The 14,316-nt window shown below is 31.2% G+C and overlaps 2 protein-coding genes across 2 annotated transcripts; one reads left to right on the forward strand and one right to left on the reverse strand.

The window, feature by feature from the left end:
• Window positions 1-1,903: 1,903 nt before the first annotated feature.
• LOC112755529 (uncharacterized) lies at window positions 1,904-7,667 on the forward strand. The gene is made up of 5 exons (XM_025803678.3): window positions 1,904-4,501; window positions 6,514-6,554; window positions 6,964-7,023; window positions 7,105-7,161; window positions 7,272-7,667. Exons 1-5 carry the CDS (start codon window positions 4,372-4,374, stop codon window positions 7,344-7,346), a joined length of 363 nt encoding a protein of 120 aa, XP_025659463.1. The 5' UTR covers window positions 1,904-4,371; the 3' UTR covers window positions 7,347-7,667.
• A 417-nt stretch (window positions 7,668-8,084) lies between these two features.
• Window positions 8,085-11,806, reverse strand: LOC112755528 (uncharacterized). Its single transcript, XM_025803677.3, has 3 exons — window positions 11,146-11,806; window positions 10,743-10,972; window positions 8,085-8,799 (listed from the first exon to the last, which is right to left on the reverse strand). Exons 1-3 carry the CDS (start codon window positions 11,447-11,449, stop codon window positions 8,521-8,523), a joined length of 813 nt encoding a protein of 270 aa, XP_025659462.1. The 5' UTR covers window positions 11,450-11,806; the 3' UTR covers window positions 8,085-8,520.
• Between the last annotated feature and the right edge of the window lie 2,510 nt (window positions 11,807-14,316).

Raw genomic sequence — 14,316 nt, forward strand, 5'->3', positions numbered from 1 at the left:
TTGTTTCTGGTCTACCACGGATTCATATTCCCAATTGTATTTGTGAGATTTGTCAACTGGGAAAGAAGCACAGAGATCCATTCCCTACAGGAAAGTCACGGAGAGCTAGAAGATTACTTAAAATTGTGCATTCAGATCTCTGTTCTGTAGAAGTTCCAAGTAATGGTGGTAGCAGGTACTTTATCACTTTTATTGATGATTTTAGTAGATATACATGGGTATACTTTCTGAAGCAGAAATCAGAAGCATGTGATGTCTTTAAGACATTCAAGGCGTTTGTCGAAAAACAAAGTGGCTGTAAAATCAAAATTCTCAGAACAGACAGAGGAACAGAATATCTTACATGTTCAGAATACTTTAAGAAACACGGAATTCAACACCAACTAACAACTAGATACACTCCTCAACAAAATGGAGTGGCTGAAAGAAAGAATAGAACCATCATGGATATGGTCAGATGCATGCTCAAGTCAAAACAAATGCCTAAAGAGTTTTGGGCAGAAGCAGTCGCAACAGCAGTTCATATTTTAAACAGGTGTCCAACAAAAAGTGTTCGTGATAAAACTCCAGAGGAAGCTTGGAGTGGAAAGCGGCCTTCCATTCATCATTTCAGAGTCTTTGGGTGTATTGCTTATGCCCACGTACCAGATCAATTAAGGAAGAAGTTAGATGACAAAGGCGAGAAGTGTATCTTTATTGGCTATAGCACAGACTCAAAAGCATACAAGTTGTACAATCCAGAAACAAAGAAAGTAATCATCAGCAGAGACGTGACGTTCGACGAGAAAGACATGTGGAACTGGGACACAAAGACAGAAAAACATCCGATTGTAATTTCAAATACATGTGATGATGAAGAAGAAAGACAACCAGATGCAACCGAACAACCTGAATCATCTAGAAGACCTCAAAGAGAGCGGAGACTACCTGCTAGATTAGCAGATTATGATGTTGGCAATGACAACGATCCGTCTGATGAAGAAATCATAAATTTTGCTCTATTTTCAGATTGTGAGCCATTGAACTTTGAAGAAGCCTTTAAAGATAACAATTGGAAGAAAGCAATGGATGAGGAGATTCATGCCATTGAGAAGAATGACACATGGGAGTTGACAGATTTACCAACAGATAAGAAGCCGATTGGAGTAAAGTGGGTTTACAAGACTAAGTACAAACCCAGTGGTGAAGTTGATCATTTCAAAGCAAGATTAGTTGCAAAAGGATATAAACAAAAACCAGTGATCGAGTATTGTCCAACTGAAGAACAAGTTGCTGATATATTTACAAAGCCATTGAAGATCGAGTTATTTTACAAATTGAAGAAGATGCTTAATTCTGCAAGTTTGATTTAAGGGAGGCATTATTGATTAAAATTTTAAATCAACTTGCATGGACTAGAATCTTCATGAAGCATGGTTAAAGAATTGAAGAAGAAAAGTTTGAGTTGAAAACAATAATCATCTATTTACTAGAAGATGTTGGAAGTTTGAAGATTTTTGAAGAACATTCAAGAGAGTAGTACATCTACAACATTCTACAACATTGAAGAAATTCAAAATCAAATTGAATTGAAATTGGAAGTCAAGCAAATTAGAAGATTATGGAAACTACATGAATACAAGTTGAAAGAAGATTCATGAAGCCAACTCATAAAATAGTAGTCATTACAAAATTGAGTTGTGATTCATAAATTATTATTTTAGTAGGAAGTATTGCCTATATAAAGGCTTCATATGTATGTTGTAAATTATCTCTCTATGAATCAAAATACTTAGTGTTTGTTTCAAAAATTCTCTCCTTATTATTATGAGTGTTAGTGAGTTTGAAAGATGAAAATATGATAGCGTCGTTTATATGAGTGAGTGATCCTAGAGCCAATTAAGTGTGGGTATTTTACTTACAGTTCCAATAAAAAAAAGAGTTCAATAATCAATTTTCTAATAGAATAATGAATTCTTTCTTTTGTTTTGGCATTCCTCACGTTTTAAAATATTTAGACTATTTTTTCAAAAGCCTTTGATAGAAAATCATTTCAAACTTGTTTTAGGGGAAAAGATATATATCTTTGAAGAGTTTTAACAAAAGAGAGAGGCACTTATGATTTTGATTCTTAAAAAAATAACACAAATTCTAAAATACTAAATATTTTTTAACAATTATATTATATGTTTAAAATAGATAATTACCAATCATCCAAATATATATATATTCTGAAATATTACCTAAAATTTAAATAGATTTAAATTTAGAAATAATATCTAAATTTCTTTAAGTGAGAATTTTGATTTGTTTGTCAAAATAATGGTTTAATCGACGTCCTTATTTAAACGGTAGTAAGAGATACTTGAAGGAATTTCGATATTTAAATTAGTACAAATTTAAAGCAGATTTTAAGCGAAATTGAATTAGTAAAAATATCTGAGTATTAGAATATTTATAAAATAATAATATAGAATTTAGTCATTTCTTGGAGATCAATTCTAAAAATCATGAGTGGTTATTTCCTTACAAAATGAAAAATTACCTCATTTTTTAGGCTTATTACCACCTAGTTGTGATAGGCCAAGTAGTGGGGAGCATTTGACTTGCTCTCCAAGTCGGGTCAGATACAAATTTCAAGGACCCATATCCAAGTTGACCCAATCTATGTGTAGAGGTGAAAAAAAGTTAAGTGACCTACAGTTTAGTTTAGCTTGTTATAAAATAGGTACAAATTCAGACTTTTATAAAAGTCTTAATATATTAATAGGTCAAATTTAAATTTACTAATTAATTTTATTGGTCTGGTCTGTCTGAACCTGTTAATACATAATTACATATATAAATAATTTTTTATTATTAATAAAATTTTGAGATATTTTAAATTTATTATATCTAATTATAAATACTTTTGTATATTTAAAATACTTCAAAGTTTAAAAATTCTTATAAATATTAAATATGACATATTACATATAAATATTTTTATTAAAAAATAGTTTTTTAAAATAATATTTTTATTTTTATAAAAAAAATTATCAAACCTTTTAATAGGTTTCAAGCAAGGCCAGGCTGAATAATAGGCCAGACTTAGTACTTAAAAAAAGTTTATAGCAGGCTGCAGACAAAACTCAGATCAATTAACTACATGACAGGTCAAGGCTGTTAAGAGTAAAGTTTGGCCTATTTTCATCTCTATCCATGTGTTTAGGCCACATAGATAAAGACTTAGTTTGGTAAAATTTTTTATTTTTTAAAAGTAGTTTATAAAAGTTAATTTTTAAAAATTAGTCTTTTCAAAATTATAACATTTGTATTTGGTAAATTAAATTAAAAATAATTTTTAATAAATAATAAGTGCGTTTTGTAAAATTACTTTTAAAATTTAAAAATATTATAATAGACATTAATCTAACAATTAAAACACAAGCACCTCCACTCCTATTTACTTGGGACAGATTTTTAGTTGAATGAGAGTCTTTTGCGAGGTAGAGCAATGTCAGATTAGATAATACCATTCTCAATAGTGTTTTTGTCCTATTATCTTTGTTTCAGTGTCATGTTTTGTCCTGTCTCTAAAAACAAACACAGTCAATATATATGTAATTTTAAAATATATAATATATATAAAATAATAAAATAATTAATAATAATATAGTATTTTTAAATTTTTATTTTAATTGATATTATGTATCATGTATTTGAAATTTATTTTATTTATTAAATTTTAATAATTATAAAGATGAATTAAGATTTAATTTTTTACTATTTATAAATAAGAGTAAGATAAATTTTATACAAATTATTATAAGATGAAATAAAATTAAATGGGATAAAAATCCATCTTTATCCACTCCATTGCCATCCATGGACATAAGTATGAACAATATTCAGTTTGTTTCAAAATTAAGAAATATATTCCAACAAATTATATTCTCGAAAAAATAAAATATGAAAATTTTATACCCGGATATTATAAAAAGAGTTTTAATCGGGAATTAACCAGAGTAAAACTAACAAGAGGCAATTAATTAAAAAATAGATTTATTATAAAAAAATAATTTTTATTATTTTAAATTTTCAAATTTTAAGATTAAAAATTAAAAAAAAAATTGGCTGAGTTAGCTTATATTACAGGGAAGTCCCTAGATCTTCTCTTATAAAAATTGTTTATTAAGTTCAACAAATGTGTTCTCCCTCTAAAACACTTTTGTAAAGAATTATTCAAATAATTAAAAGTTAAAACCCTAAATAAATCCTTTTCCCTCACAGACAAAACCCCACACGACCTGCCCTCTCTTTCTCTCTCGTCGCCGCCCTTCTACTTCTTTCTCGCCGGTATACTCCATTATCTCGTCTAATACGATATACCGCGATTCCTTCGGTGATTGGATGGGTTCATATTCTCGGGGACGCGATTTCTTGTTCTGCCAATTGTGTGGCACCATGCTCACTATCCCTTTCAGGGCTTCGGATAAATACGCTCACTGCCCTTTGTGCAAGGCTAAGCGAAACCTCAAACGTAAGCAACCCCTTTCTCTCTCTCTGTAAATTAATCTAGCATACCTAATTTTCATATTAGGTGCAATTGCTTTGTTTCAGAGTGTTCACTAGAAATTTAGAATCAAGTATGCTTATGCATGTTTAACCGTAAACTGTGGTAATTTTGATACACTGCATATTGGCTCTGATAATTATCAAGGTCACCTGTTCAAGCCGTGGGAAGCCACTGATGTAGACTTGGTTTGGTAAAGTTTTTTTTGAAGAGATGTGCTTTTCAAAAGCACTTGGTTTTAGGTTTGTTAAATGAAAAGCTTATGTAATTATGTTTGCAGCTTTTAAAAGCCTGGGTACTGTTGAAAGCACGTAAGGGAAGCTTTTCAAAGTTGGTGTTTATTAAAATTAAAAAGTCTAATATAACATTGTACATTAATTAATATTCAAATTTAATTCTTACATTAATGTTTATTATAGAATTTTTAAATTTTAAAAGTTATTTTACTAAACACACTTGTTGTTGCTTATGCTTATCAAAAATCATTTTTAGTTTAATTTACCAAATACAGATGTTACAACTTTTAGAAGCTAATTTTTATAAGCTACTTTTGAAAAGTAAAAGTTTTACCAAACTAAGTCGCAATTAACAGGTTAGGCTAGGCTAGGCTGCTTATATTACACCTTTGGATGTAGCCTTTCTTTGGACCCTGTGTTAATGCGAGACAATTGTGCATACATTGGCTCTGATTTTTTGCTACTAGAAGTAAAATTTATGTTTCTTTCTAGAGTTATGTTAGTAGGTTCACACTTCACAGAACCACACTTTGTCCGATGGTAAATGAGATGTAAGTTGACGCAGTGCCACACGGCTTTTCTACTAGGTGGAATTGGGTGCATAAAATGCTGTTACGTCCTATCATGTATTGTGTCTCTTGTTTGTAGTGAGATCATTTACACTTAACAGAATTCTATGTTTCTGAGCCAATGTTCTGTGCAATGTGTTTCTTGTTTGCTTAGCTCTTATTTTATTTGTGGCTATCTCTATGGTTGTTCGTCATATTCTGTGTAAGAGATTTAGGTTAGTGATTCGCTTATTGCAATCAGCCTGTCATCGTATGTGCTTGTTGGCTTGCAGTAAAATGGTCGCCATTACAAATGTTTTCTATGTACCCTTTTTGCTATTTTGAAATCTTTTATATTAACAAGGTGTATCATAAGATAGTAAAGAGTATAGTATTTTTTTTTGGGTTCTGTATCATGTCTAAGGCCATCAAAACAAAATATGAGAGTCACTTTTCTGTAGTGCTAGTGTGCTCTGGATATTTAAAATTTATAGTTGAATGGTGTATGTTGAAGCCAATGTGATACGCGCTTCAAATGTTCGTGATATGAAGAGTTCAAATATTATTTAGAAGTTATTAGTATATATTTTTAAAATGTTCAATTTAATTTGATATATTTTAATTTTGTTTATTTAGTTACTAGATTGAGCTTTATGTTTGTGGGTTTAGGGTTTTCTTTATTTTAACCTAATAAGATGTTATAAATATCTCATAAACTATTGACCTTTTGTAGTCGTCATATTGAGTGATTATAGGTGCCAAAGCACTTTTTTTTTGGTTTCGTGATGAAACCATAGTGTGGACAAGTGAGGTTGAGTGAGTCCCTCTCTTGTTGCACGGGGAATTGGATAGAAGGTTGAGGAGTCTCTTCGATTCAATTCCCAAACTATGATGCGGACAAGTTAAGTTGAGGAGTCCCTTTCTTGCTGCGTCAAAGAAATTGGGTAGAAAGTAGAGTGATTCTCTTTGTATTCCATTTTTCAACCTATCTCTTTTATTTTCTATTTCAATTTCAATTTATCTTTTTTAATCAATTTCAAGTAATGTCTTTTTGTTTATTATCACAAGGGATCTTATATCTATCTGGATATATCACTTTCCTTTCTTGTTCTTGTATATAGATATACCAATATGCAAATATTATTTTACATCTGTTGACTATTTATGCATCCTAATTGAATGTCTTTATCTTCAGATATTCGCGGAAAGGAAATAAGTTACAAAATTTCTGCTGAGGTACGCTTTAAATTGGCAGCTGGTCTCATCTGTTGACAGATTTTTCAAATGGATTATTTCTTGTCTAAAATATGACACAGTATATTACCATGTTCATCGACTGGACTTATAGCAGCTCTCGTAATTGGATGTAGAGGCCTAGTTTGAATAGTATATGCTCAAATCAATAACCTTTATATTTTGAAAACTGAAAATGTCCACCTAAAACCATCACTTGACAGATATGAACCATAAATCCATGATATGGTGATGCTTATCTTTTAAGTATATGCTAGTAAATGAAGGGTTGTATAGCTTTTTCTTTTTGTTTCTTCCTGGGTGGGAATTGATGAAAGATCACCATTGTAGGAGTTTGAATAAGTGTGAACTTTTTGGCACGTGTTTCTTATCTGGTATTGGTCTTTGACAGGATATAAGAAGAGAACTTGGAATCAATATAATCGAGGAACAGAAGGTGCAATTGTCTAAGGTAATGCATCCTACAATAAGTCTAAGGTCATCATCATCAAGCAGGTATTTGCTTTGTATTAATGATCTATTCTATTGACAGGTCAACAAGAAATGTGATAAATGTGGTCATGATGAAGCTACCTTCTATACCAGACAGGTAAATTTTTAGTTATGCTGTATAATGAAAGATTTGCCAGTTTAATTTTGAAGGCTATATTATATATTTGTATTCCTAGTTTATTTATGTGAAATTCTGGTAATCTTCAGATGAGATCAGCAGATGAAGGGCAAACCACTTTCTACACATGTCTCGGTTGCGGCTTTCAGTTTCAAGAGAACTAGGTGGGCATAATGTATTTATGTATTGCATGCATCTTTTTTTTTTTTGTGAGAGAGCGCATTTCAATTGCAAGTTATGAAGTTCTTTGTACCATGAAAGATGTCTTCAACATTCTAAATATTGACATAGTGGTATTAAAAATAGAAAGGAAGAATTTTATTGTTTTTAATATACTTTAGATCTTTTACCTGTGTTATTTTGTTGCATAATGCAAGGACACTTCTGTTAGTCTTGTAGTGTGCCAGTTATCTATAGGTTATGTACTGATAAAAATTCCATTGTATTCATATTAATTAAGGCTGTTCAATTTTTCAGAGATGTCATTTCATTGAGTGTAGTACATTTGTTTTACTACATTTAGGAATTCCTTGACATATATGTGAAATTGTGATCCTGAGTTTCATAGTTGATACTTTCAAAAAAATAAAAAATATATTTGAATTTTTATTCATTTAAGCATTAAAAAGATAATTAGAAGATGAATTAGAACTCTCAATCATTGCTTTATTCTATTTATTGACTAAAGTAATGAGTTTATGACATAATTGTTGTTTTTTTTTTCTTATTGGGAAAACGACATAATTGTAGTTCAACAATGATGTCTGCTATTGAACTTTTCTATTTTATTTTTGGCCATATGCCACTAAATCTTTAAGAGGAGGAAATCGAAGGTATTTTTTAGGAGTTAAGGTATTGAAGTTTTATACCAAGGTAAAATGCAACAAAACCAAATAAACGTATGCATCCAAATAATGCTGAGTTCTTATTTTTTGTCCAAATAATGTTCCACCTTGTGCCGGGGGTAACTTTGATGTGCACCATGTCCATCTAGATATTGTTTTTTAAAATAATATAAAATAAAATAAAACAAAAAGAAAAAAAGCAAAGAAAAAAACAAGAGAAAATCCATGCATGATTAACATCTCTTGCAGCTCGTGTTTAGATTTTTGTCTCTAAAACAAAAACAGACAAAAAAACACAAATAGATAGATGAATATTTTTTTCTCATTTTTCGAAAACACAGAAAATAGAAGATTTTTCTTTTTTTGTTTCTAGGGCAGAAAACTTTCTCCCTGCTCTATCTTTGGAACCAAATGAGTTTTGTGTTTACTATCATGTATTTTTGTTTTAGAGACAGAATCGAAACACAACCATAACATACATAGGGGAAAAGAATCACATAAAGGAACGCATTCGAGGTCTGGTTATAGACTGTGCCCCATCCACATATATGGTTGTTCCTGTCATGTAGCGGGAACCATCACTTATCAGGTATATCACTGTTGAGGCGAGATCGTTCTTAGCATCGAGCCATCTCTCGAGTGGCGCTGCCTCCTTCACAAACTTCTCCGCCCTTTCCCTACCAACTGATAATGGGAATTCATCTTGCAAGTGCAAGCCGCGGACAATGCCATTAACCCTGATATTGTACTTGCCTATCTCCATAGCTGAAGCCTAAAGGAAATTTATTTCACAAAAGTTCAACTTAAAATGATAATGATGTTGTTCATTAGATGATATGAAACTAAATGTTCTCTTCAATTACGATTCAGAAAAAAGTATATATTGGAACAACTACACAGAGCATGGTTTAATATGAAAAATAATCTGGCGGTTACTCTCTCGGTCTCTCCATCTACAATTATAGATCACTTTTCACAAAATCACATTCATTAAGAAATCATTAACTTGTAAAGTATTTAAAGTAGTTAGACTACTTTAATTTTGAAGCTACCATAATTAATAATAACGATATAAGTGGAAAAAGCACTATAAAACATCCTTAAAGGCTTAAACAGTTAAACAAATCAAGCACAGAATACAACTAGTATGTGTTCTAGAAGTACGCTTACTTCTAGTTATAGTCCAGCATGGAAAACTCATAGCAATTACAAAGAAACAGCAGGGAAGGTCCACTTTGTTATTCAACTAACTGAAATTTGTTAGTCAGCTGAAAGCATTCCTAGGTTGAATGAAATCAACCGGTCAAGTCAAACAATAATATTCCTCTTTTTTGTTTCTTGAGAACTAATTGTATTCACACAATCACTCTCTTTTAAAATAAATAAAGAAAATCTTTTGTGAATATCATGACCTCAGTCAAATCAAAATTGACCTTTTCTTGCCACTATCCTGCTTGCTTTTCCATTTTCAATCACATGCGTTCAGTCTTCAATTGATCTCAACAACCAATAATTTTCCAATCCACTTACCAACTAGGGTATCATTTCTAGGTAAGTTCAGAGTAAAAGTAGTTCACAACTATTCAAACGGATTAAAAGGAGAAATAAAGCTTTTGATAGATAAACAAAAATTTTAATGAGGAAAATGAAAAAAATGGAAACACACTAAAGTAGTTAAAAATAAGTATTTGATGTAATTTGCCCCTTTAACAAGGAAGAAGATTTTCCTTAGGGGTGGCGTGTATGTAGTAGGTTTCTCGGTCAACCCTCTCCCTACTGAAAGGTGAACTCAGATAGGGGCTAAGGATTAGTCGTTAGCTCCTGGCCAACTAATACCTGAAAGTTTACTCCTAGTGGCCTAAAGAAAAAGAAGTGTTTGATGTAGTTTGCCCCTTCAACGAGGGGGATTTCATGCCCCTCCATTTTCCCTTGGATGCCCCCTTTAATTTCATCATCCTTCTCAAAATTCCCATTTTAATTAGTCATTTTCTAACTTGCTACAGATGCATATGATCCATTTTCCTCTTATCTCCTGAGCAATTCCTTTACTTCGTTGAAATAAAACAAGGACAGCTAAACTGCTAAAATGCAAATACTTCGATCAAAACCAGGGGTAGAAGTACAGAAGTTGACTAACTAAGCAGAAAGAGATTATACAATAGATATAATATTCATGTGTATTTCTAATCAGCCGCAAAGACAAAACAAGTTTTCTCCACAAGAAGATAGGCAAAAAGCTTATCTTCCACTGAAGTCAACAGAAGTTAGCAGTATCAAACTCTCAACCTAGAAACTCCATACTTGACCCTAAAACAACCTAGGTGTTTTCCCATTGGATGGGGTCAGAAAAATAGAACAAACAATCTGGTTATCTCGTGTCTTGAATCTAATTCAACCGATTCAATCTGGTTTTTTTCCCATTGTTTATCAGCTATGTAAAGCAATAACATGAAAATGGAATATTGGAATCAGAAAGTCATGAAAAACTTCCCATACTCCAGAGTTCCATTTCTTATACTAAATTTAAATGCACCAAACAAGCCAATTTGCACATAAATCATTTCCAGCCATGTATTTAACCATACAATTGCAAAAATGAAGGCCACATAAACTGCAATTTCACGGCTAAATCATCAATGCAAACCGCAATATACAACCACTAAGATAGTTATGTTTAGTATCAGAACAAAAAGGTGCCACAGATAATTTTCTTACCCTTACTAATTGCTGTACTCCAGCCATGGTGGCAGCACCCGCAGCAGCACCGGGGTAAAGCCCTCTTTCAGAGCCATTTATCGATGTCAAGAACACAATAGAGCCCCCTGTCTTGGAGGCCCGCATCCGTTGACCAACAGCCTTCAACAGAAACCAAGCAGCCATGAAATTCACCTTTGCTATTCTCTTAAACTCGCTCTCAGATAATTCTAGAGGATCTTGCATCTTCCCTGTTCTCAAATCATTACAATCCAATTTCAGTTTATCCACTAATGTAACAACTCATCATACACCTTACACTAAACATCAAATCAAATCAAACGAAACCATGTTTCCGAACGCAATTCGCTACTTTCTGCGATTAAATTACATGATTGAAAAGAGAATTGAAGAGTTTGCGTACCTTCATAAGTGTAAGAGTTTACAAAAGCGTCCAAGGTTCCCAAAATATGGCATGCCTTATCAACAGCATCATGAAAAAGCGATTCCCTATCATCCTCCAAGTCCAATCCAACCACATCAACCTTGGGATGAGAATCCCCCAAGGAAAGGGAAGCGTTGATTTGGTTAGCGAGGGTTCGAAGGATGGGCTCGTTCCCCAGCAAGAGCAACCTGCATCCTTGTTTGGCTAAGTGAAAAGCAATGCCGCTCGAAACGACGTCGCCGTTGGAAGTGAGAAGGACTCGCTTGTTTGAAGAGTTTGCCATTCTTTTCTTAATTTCAGGTCTAAGGGCTCATGGTACGTCAAGTGCTCATTTTTATATTTCGGAAACAGAATCTGCGCCTGCTGTCCCCATCAACCCCTTTCCCTGGTTTTAAAATCATTGCGGAAGTTGACGAACCTAATATCGATTTATTAACCCAATCATATATGTTTTTTAAACCAACTTCCATCCAATCCAACGCTGGAATCTGTAATAAAATAAATTCATTATTTTCTTGACGTTGACATAAGTAATAATAAAAAATCGGTAAACTATTTTTTTCCAGAAGTTTGCGGAAATCTCTAAAATGAATTTAATTGTGATATATATTTTTTTAAGTTAAGAGTGAGACTCGAATTCACGATTTATAAATGAGTATGGAGAGATTATATCATTTAAAATGTAATTTTTTGACTAATTATGATATATTTTACATGGTATTCAATTAGATGATATATCAAGAAAAATAATTATCTTTTACATTGATAGTAAGATTGACTATTTAAAAGAACGATTGTGATCAAACAAGTGTATTGTTACGGATCTGACCTACGGATTTCATATCCGAAATGGCCGCCGAACCTAGTTATCCGGGGTCCGACTCGATTTGTCCTTCTAGAAGATCTGGAACTGACCTACTAGAGCTTCTAACTAACAATTAAATTCAAATACATCATTTATCTTAACCAAATAAGATAAGATAAGATAATTACCGTCACCTATATAAAGGGCAGGGCCAGGTACGTCATTCACTCCACATATCCTATACCTCTTAGATCCATTCTAATTTGGACGTCGGAGTGTCTTTGCAGCTACCACCTCCCATTGCTCTAGTCAGATAATCCGGCATCTGACTCGACCCGCAAGTTTTCGATCCATCTCTCAACCCGTACCAGAAACATCTTGTACATTTATAAGATATTTTTGCCAATAAATTATAACTCAAATAATATAATCTTCCCATATTCATTTAAGAGATCACAGATTTCGAGTTTTCCTATTTTTTATAAAAGAAAGTATATAAAATTTTTTTGGTAACGAACTATAATTTAAATGACGTAATCTTTTTATTTTTACTTAAAAATCTCAAGTTTGAAGTTCACTTTTAATTTAAAAAATAATGAATATAAAATATTTTACATGATCAAAATTTATTTTATTATGATTAATTAAAAACATTTATATTTAGTATAGATTATGTTTGGGATTAGTTGCGAATATTTATTTGTATTGAATGAAATTAGATTTAAGTGATAAAGTTAGGCATAATGACTAATTTGTTGTTTGAAGTTGACGTCTTGTTTAAATGGAATTAAATCAATTGTTATACGTTTGGGCAAAGGATATATTGATTTTCTTTTTTTAAATAATGACCTTTATTTTTAATTTATTGGTTTGAAATTTTTTTAATTTTTAAACGAAATAAATAAGTAATTATTAAGAGAAAATTTTAATTCTTTTTAAAATGTAAATACTTTTTTTTATTTACTTAGAAAGATCGTTACATTTGTATTTATTGCTATAATTTTTTATATTTGCTCATTTCATGCATATTCTTATTTCTTTCTACATGTGTGTTTTATTTTATGTTATTTTATTTATAATACATTTTTTATTATACATTTGCTTGTCTTTTTTTTTCTGCTTTTAATTTATTTATCTTTTAGAGATCTCGATCGAGTATTACTTTCAGGTGAATTAGACACACCATGATTCTCTCTATTGTATCATGGCCTTGATGAGACAGCAAATAAAAGAGCTATCTAATTTTTGGGACATCGTTTATACCAAATAAGCATGCGGCCCCAAATGTTACCAACTTCTGAGGTATAAAGGTAAGGTCGAAACTCATTCGAAGTTGTTACCTAAAGTTGGTAAGTAAAATTATTAAATAATTTGATATAATTATTAACAAATTGATTAAAACTAAAAAAAATAGATAAATTTATTGAATGGATTCATTTTTAGTAGTTAATTGATTAAAGATAATAAAATATAAAATATTATTTTATTATATTTAATTTAATTCTATTAAATTTTGGCTAAATTTTTGTACTATTAATTTTATTTGTTCGATCAAATTTTGATTTTTAAAACTCAAAATTTTCTATTCATTGTGCTTTTTTATTATTGTTTTATATATCCATGGTATTTTATAATTCAATTGACCAATAATTTTTGTTATAAATTTAAATTTTATTTAAAAATTTATAATTGACTAATAAATTAGTGTATATATAAATATAAAATGTAATTCAAATAGTTGATACTTAATTAAATAGACTAGTCCAAATTGGTTATTTGTGTTCATGGCCCTTAAAGGCTTAAACTACTAAAGTGGGCTCACTAACTTCCAGGAAGCTTATATGAACCCCGAAAAAAACCCAAAAATAAAAAAGTAAACTAAAAAGCTTCCAGTAAGGTTGAAAAAGCATGACTTGACCGGTCAATTATCGCAAAATAGAAATAGACAATAGTATAGTTGATAGAATTGAACATGCGAAATCAAAGAAGAGTCTCGTAAACATGAGTGTGAACCTACCTGAAAATTAAATTTTAATTATTAAATGGAATTTCTCACTCAACTAAAACCGGGTAGGGTCCAGTCAAAACGTTTCTGCTTTGTGAATACCTACCTTTCCAGGAAGCTAAAAATACCCCATTCATGGACTGCCATTGATCGTGATCTTTGTTTGTTATTTTTCTTGATATTTTAATTAGGTAGTTTCTTCCACTCAAACACACAAGATTTGTAGGCAGGTAGTTGTCACCCACTTTTGGTCACACGAATATCAGGAACCACGTTGCAATATTCATAGCCAAAAATTTTTAAAATATTATTTATATACTGAATTAATTATTATATACTT

This window comes from Arachis hypogaea, chromosome 6, assembly GCF_003086295.3.
Source record: "Arachis hypogaea cultivar Tifrunner chromosome 6, arahy.Tifrunner.gnm2.J5K5, whole genome shotgun sequence".
NCBI classification, from domain to species: Eukaryota; Viridiplantae; Streptophyta; class Magnoliopsida; order Fabales; family Fabaceae; genus Arachis; species Arachis hypogaea.

Bases quoted from the DNA above. Each gene is read 5' to 3' on its own strand.
- LOC112755528 (XM_025803677.3), bottom strand. From the start codon at position 11,449: ATGGCAAACTCTTCAAACAAGCGAGTCCTTCTCACTTCCAACGGCGAC. The intron at 10,973-11,145 runs GTACGCAAACTC...ATTTGAGAACAG, and splicing joins AAACTCTTACACTTATGAAG to GGAAGATGCAAGATCCTCTA. The intron at 8,800-10,742 runs GTAAGAAAATTA...AATTTCCTTTAG, and splicing joins GAGTACAGCAATTAGTAAGG to GCTTCAGCTATGGAGATAGG.
- LOC112755529 (XM_025803678.3), top strand. From the start codon at position 4,372: ATGGGTTCATATTCTCGGGGACGCGATTTCTTGTTCTGCCAATTGTGT. The intron at 4,502-6,513 runs GTAAGCAACCCC...CTTTATCTTCAG, and splicing joins GGCTAAGCGAAACCTCAAAC to ATATTCGCGGAAAGGAAATA. The intron at 7,024-7,104 runs GTAATGCATCCT...TTCTATTGACAG, and splicing joins AGAAGGTGCAATTGTCTAAG to GTCAACAAGAAATGTGATAA.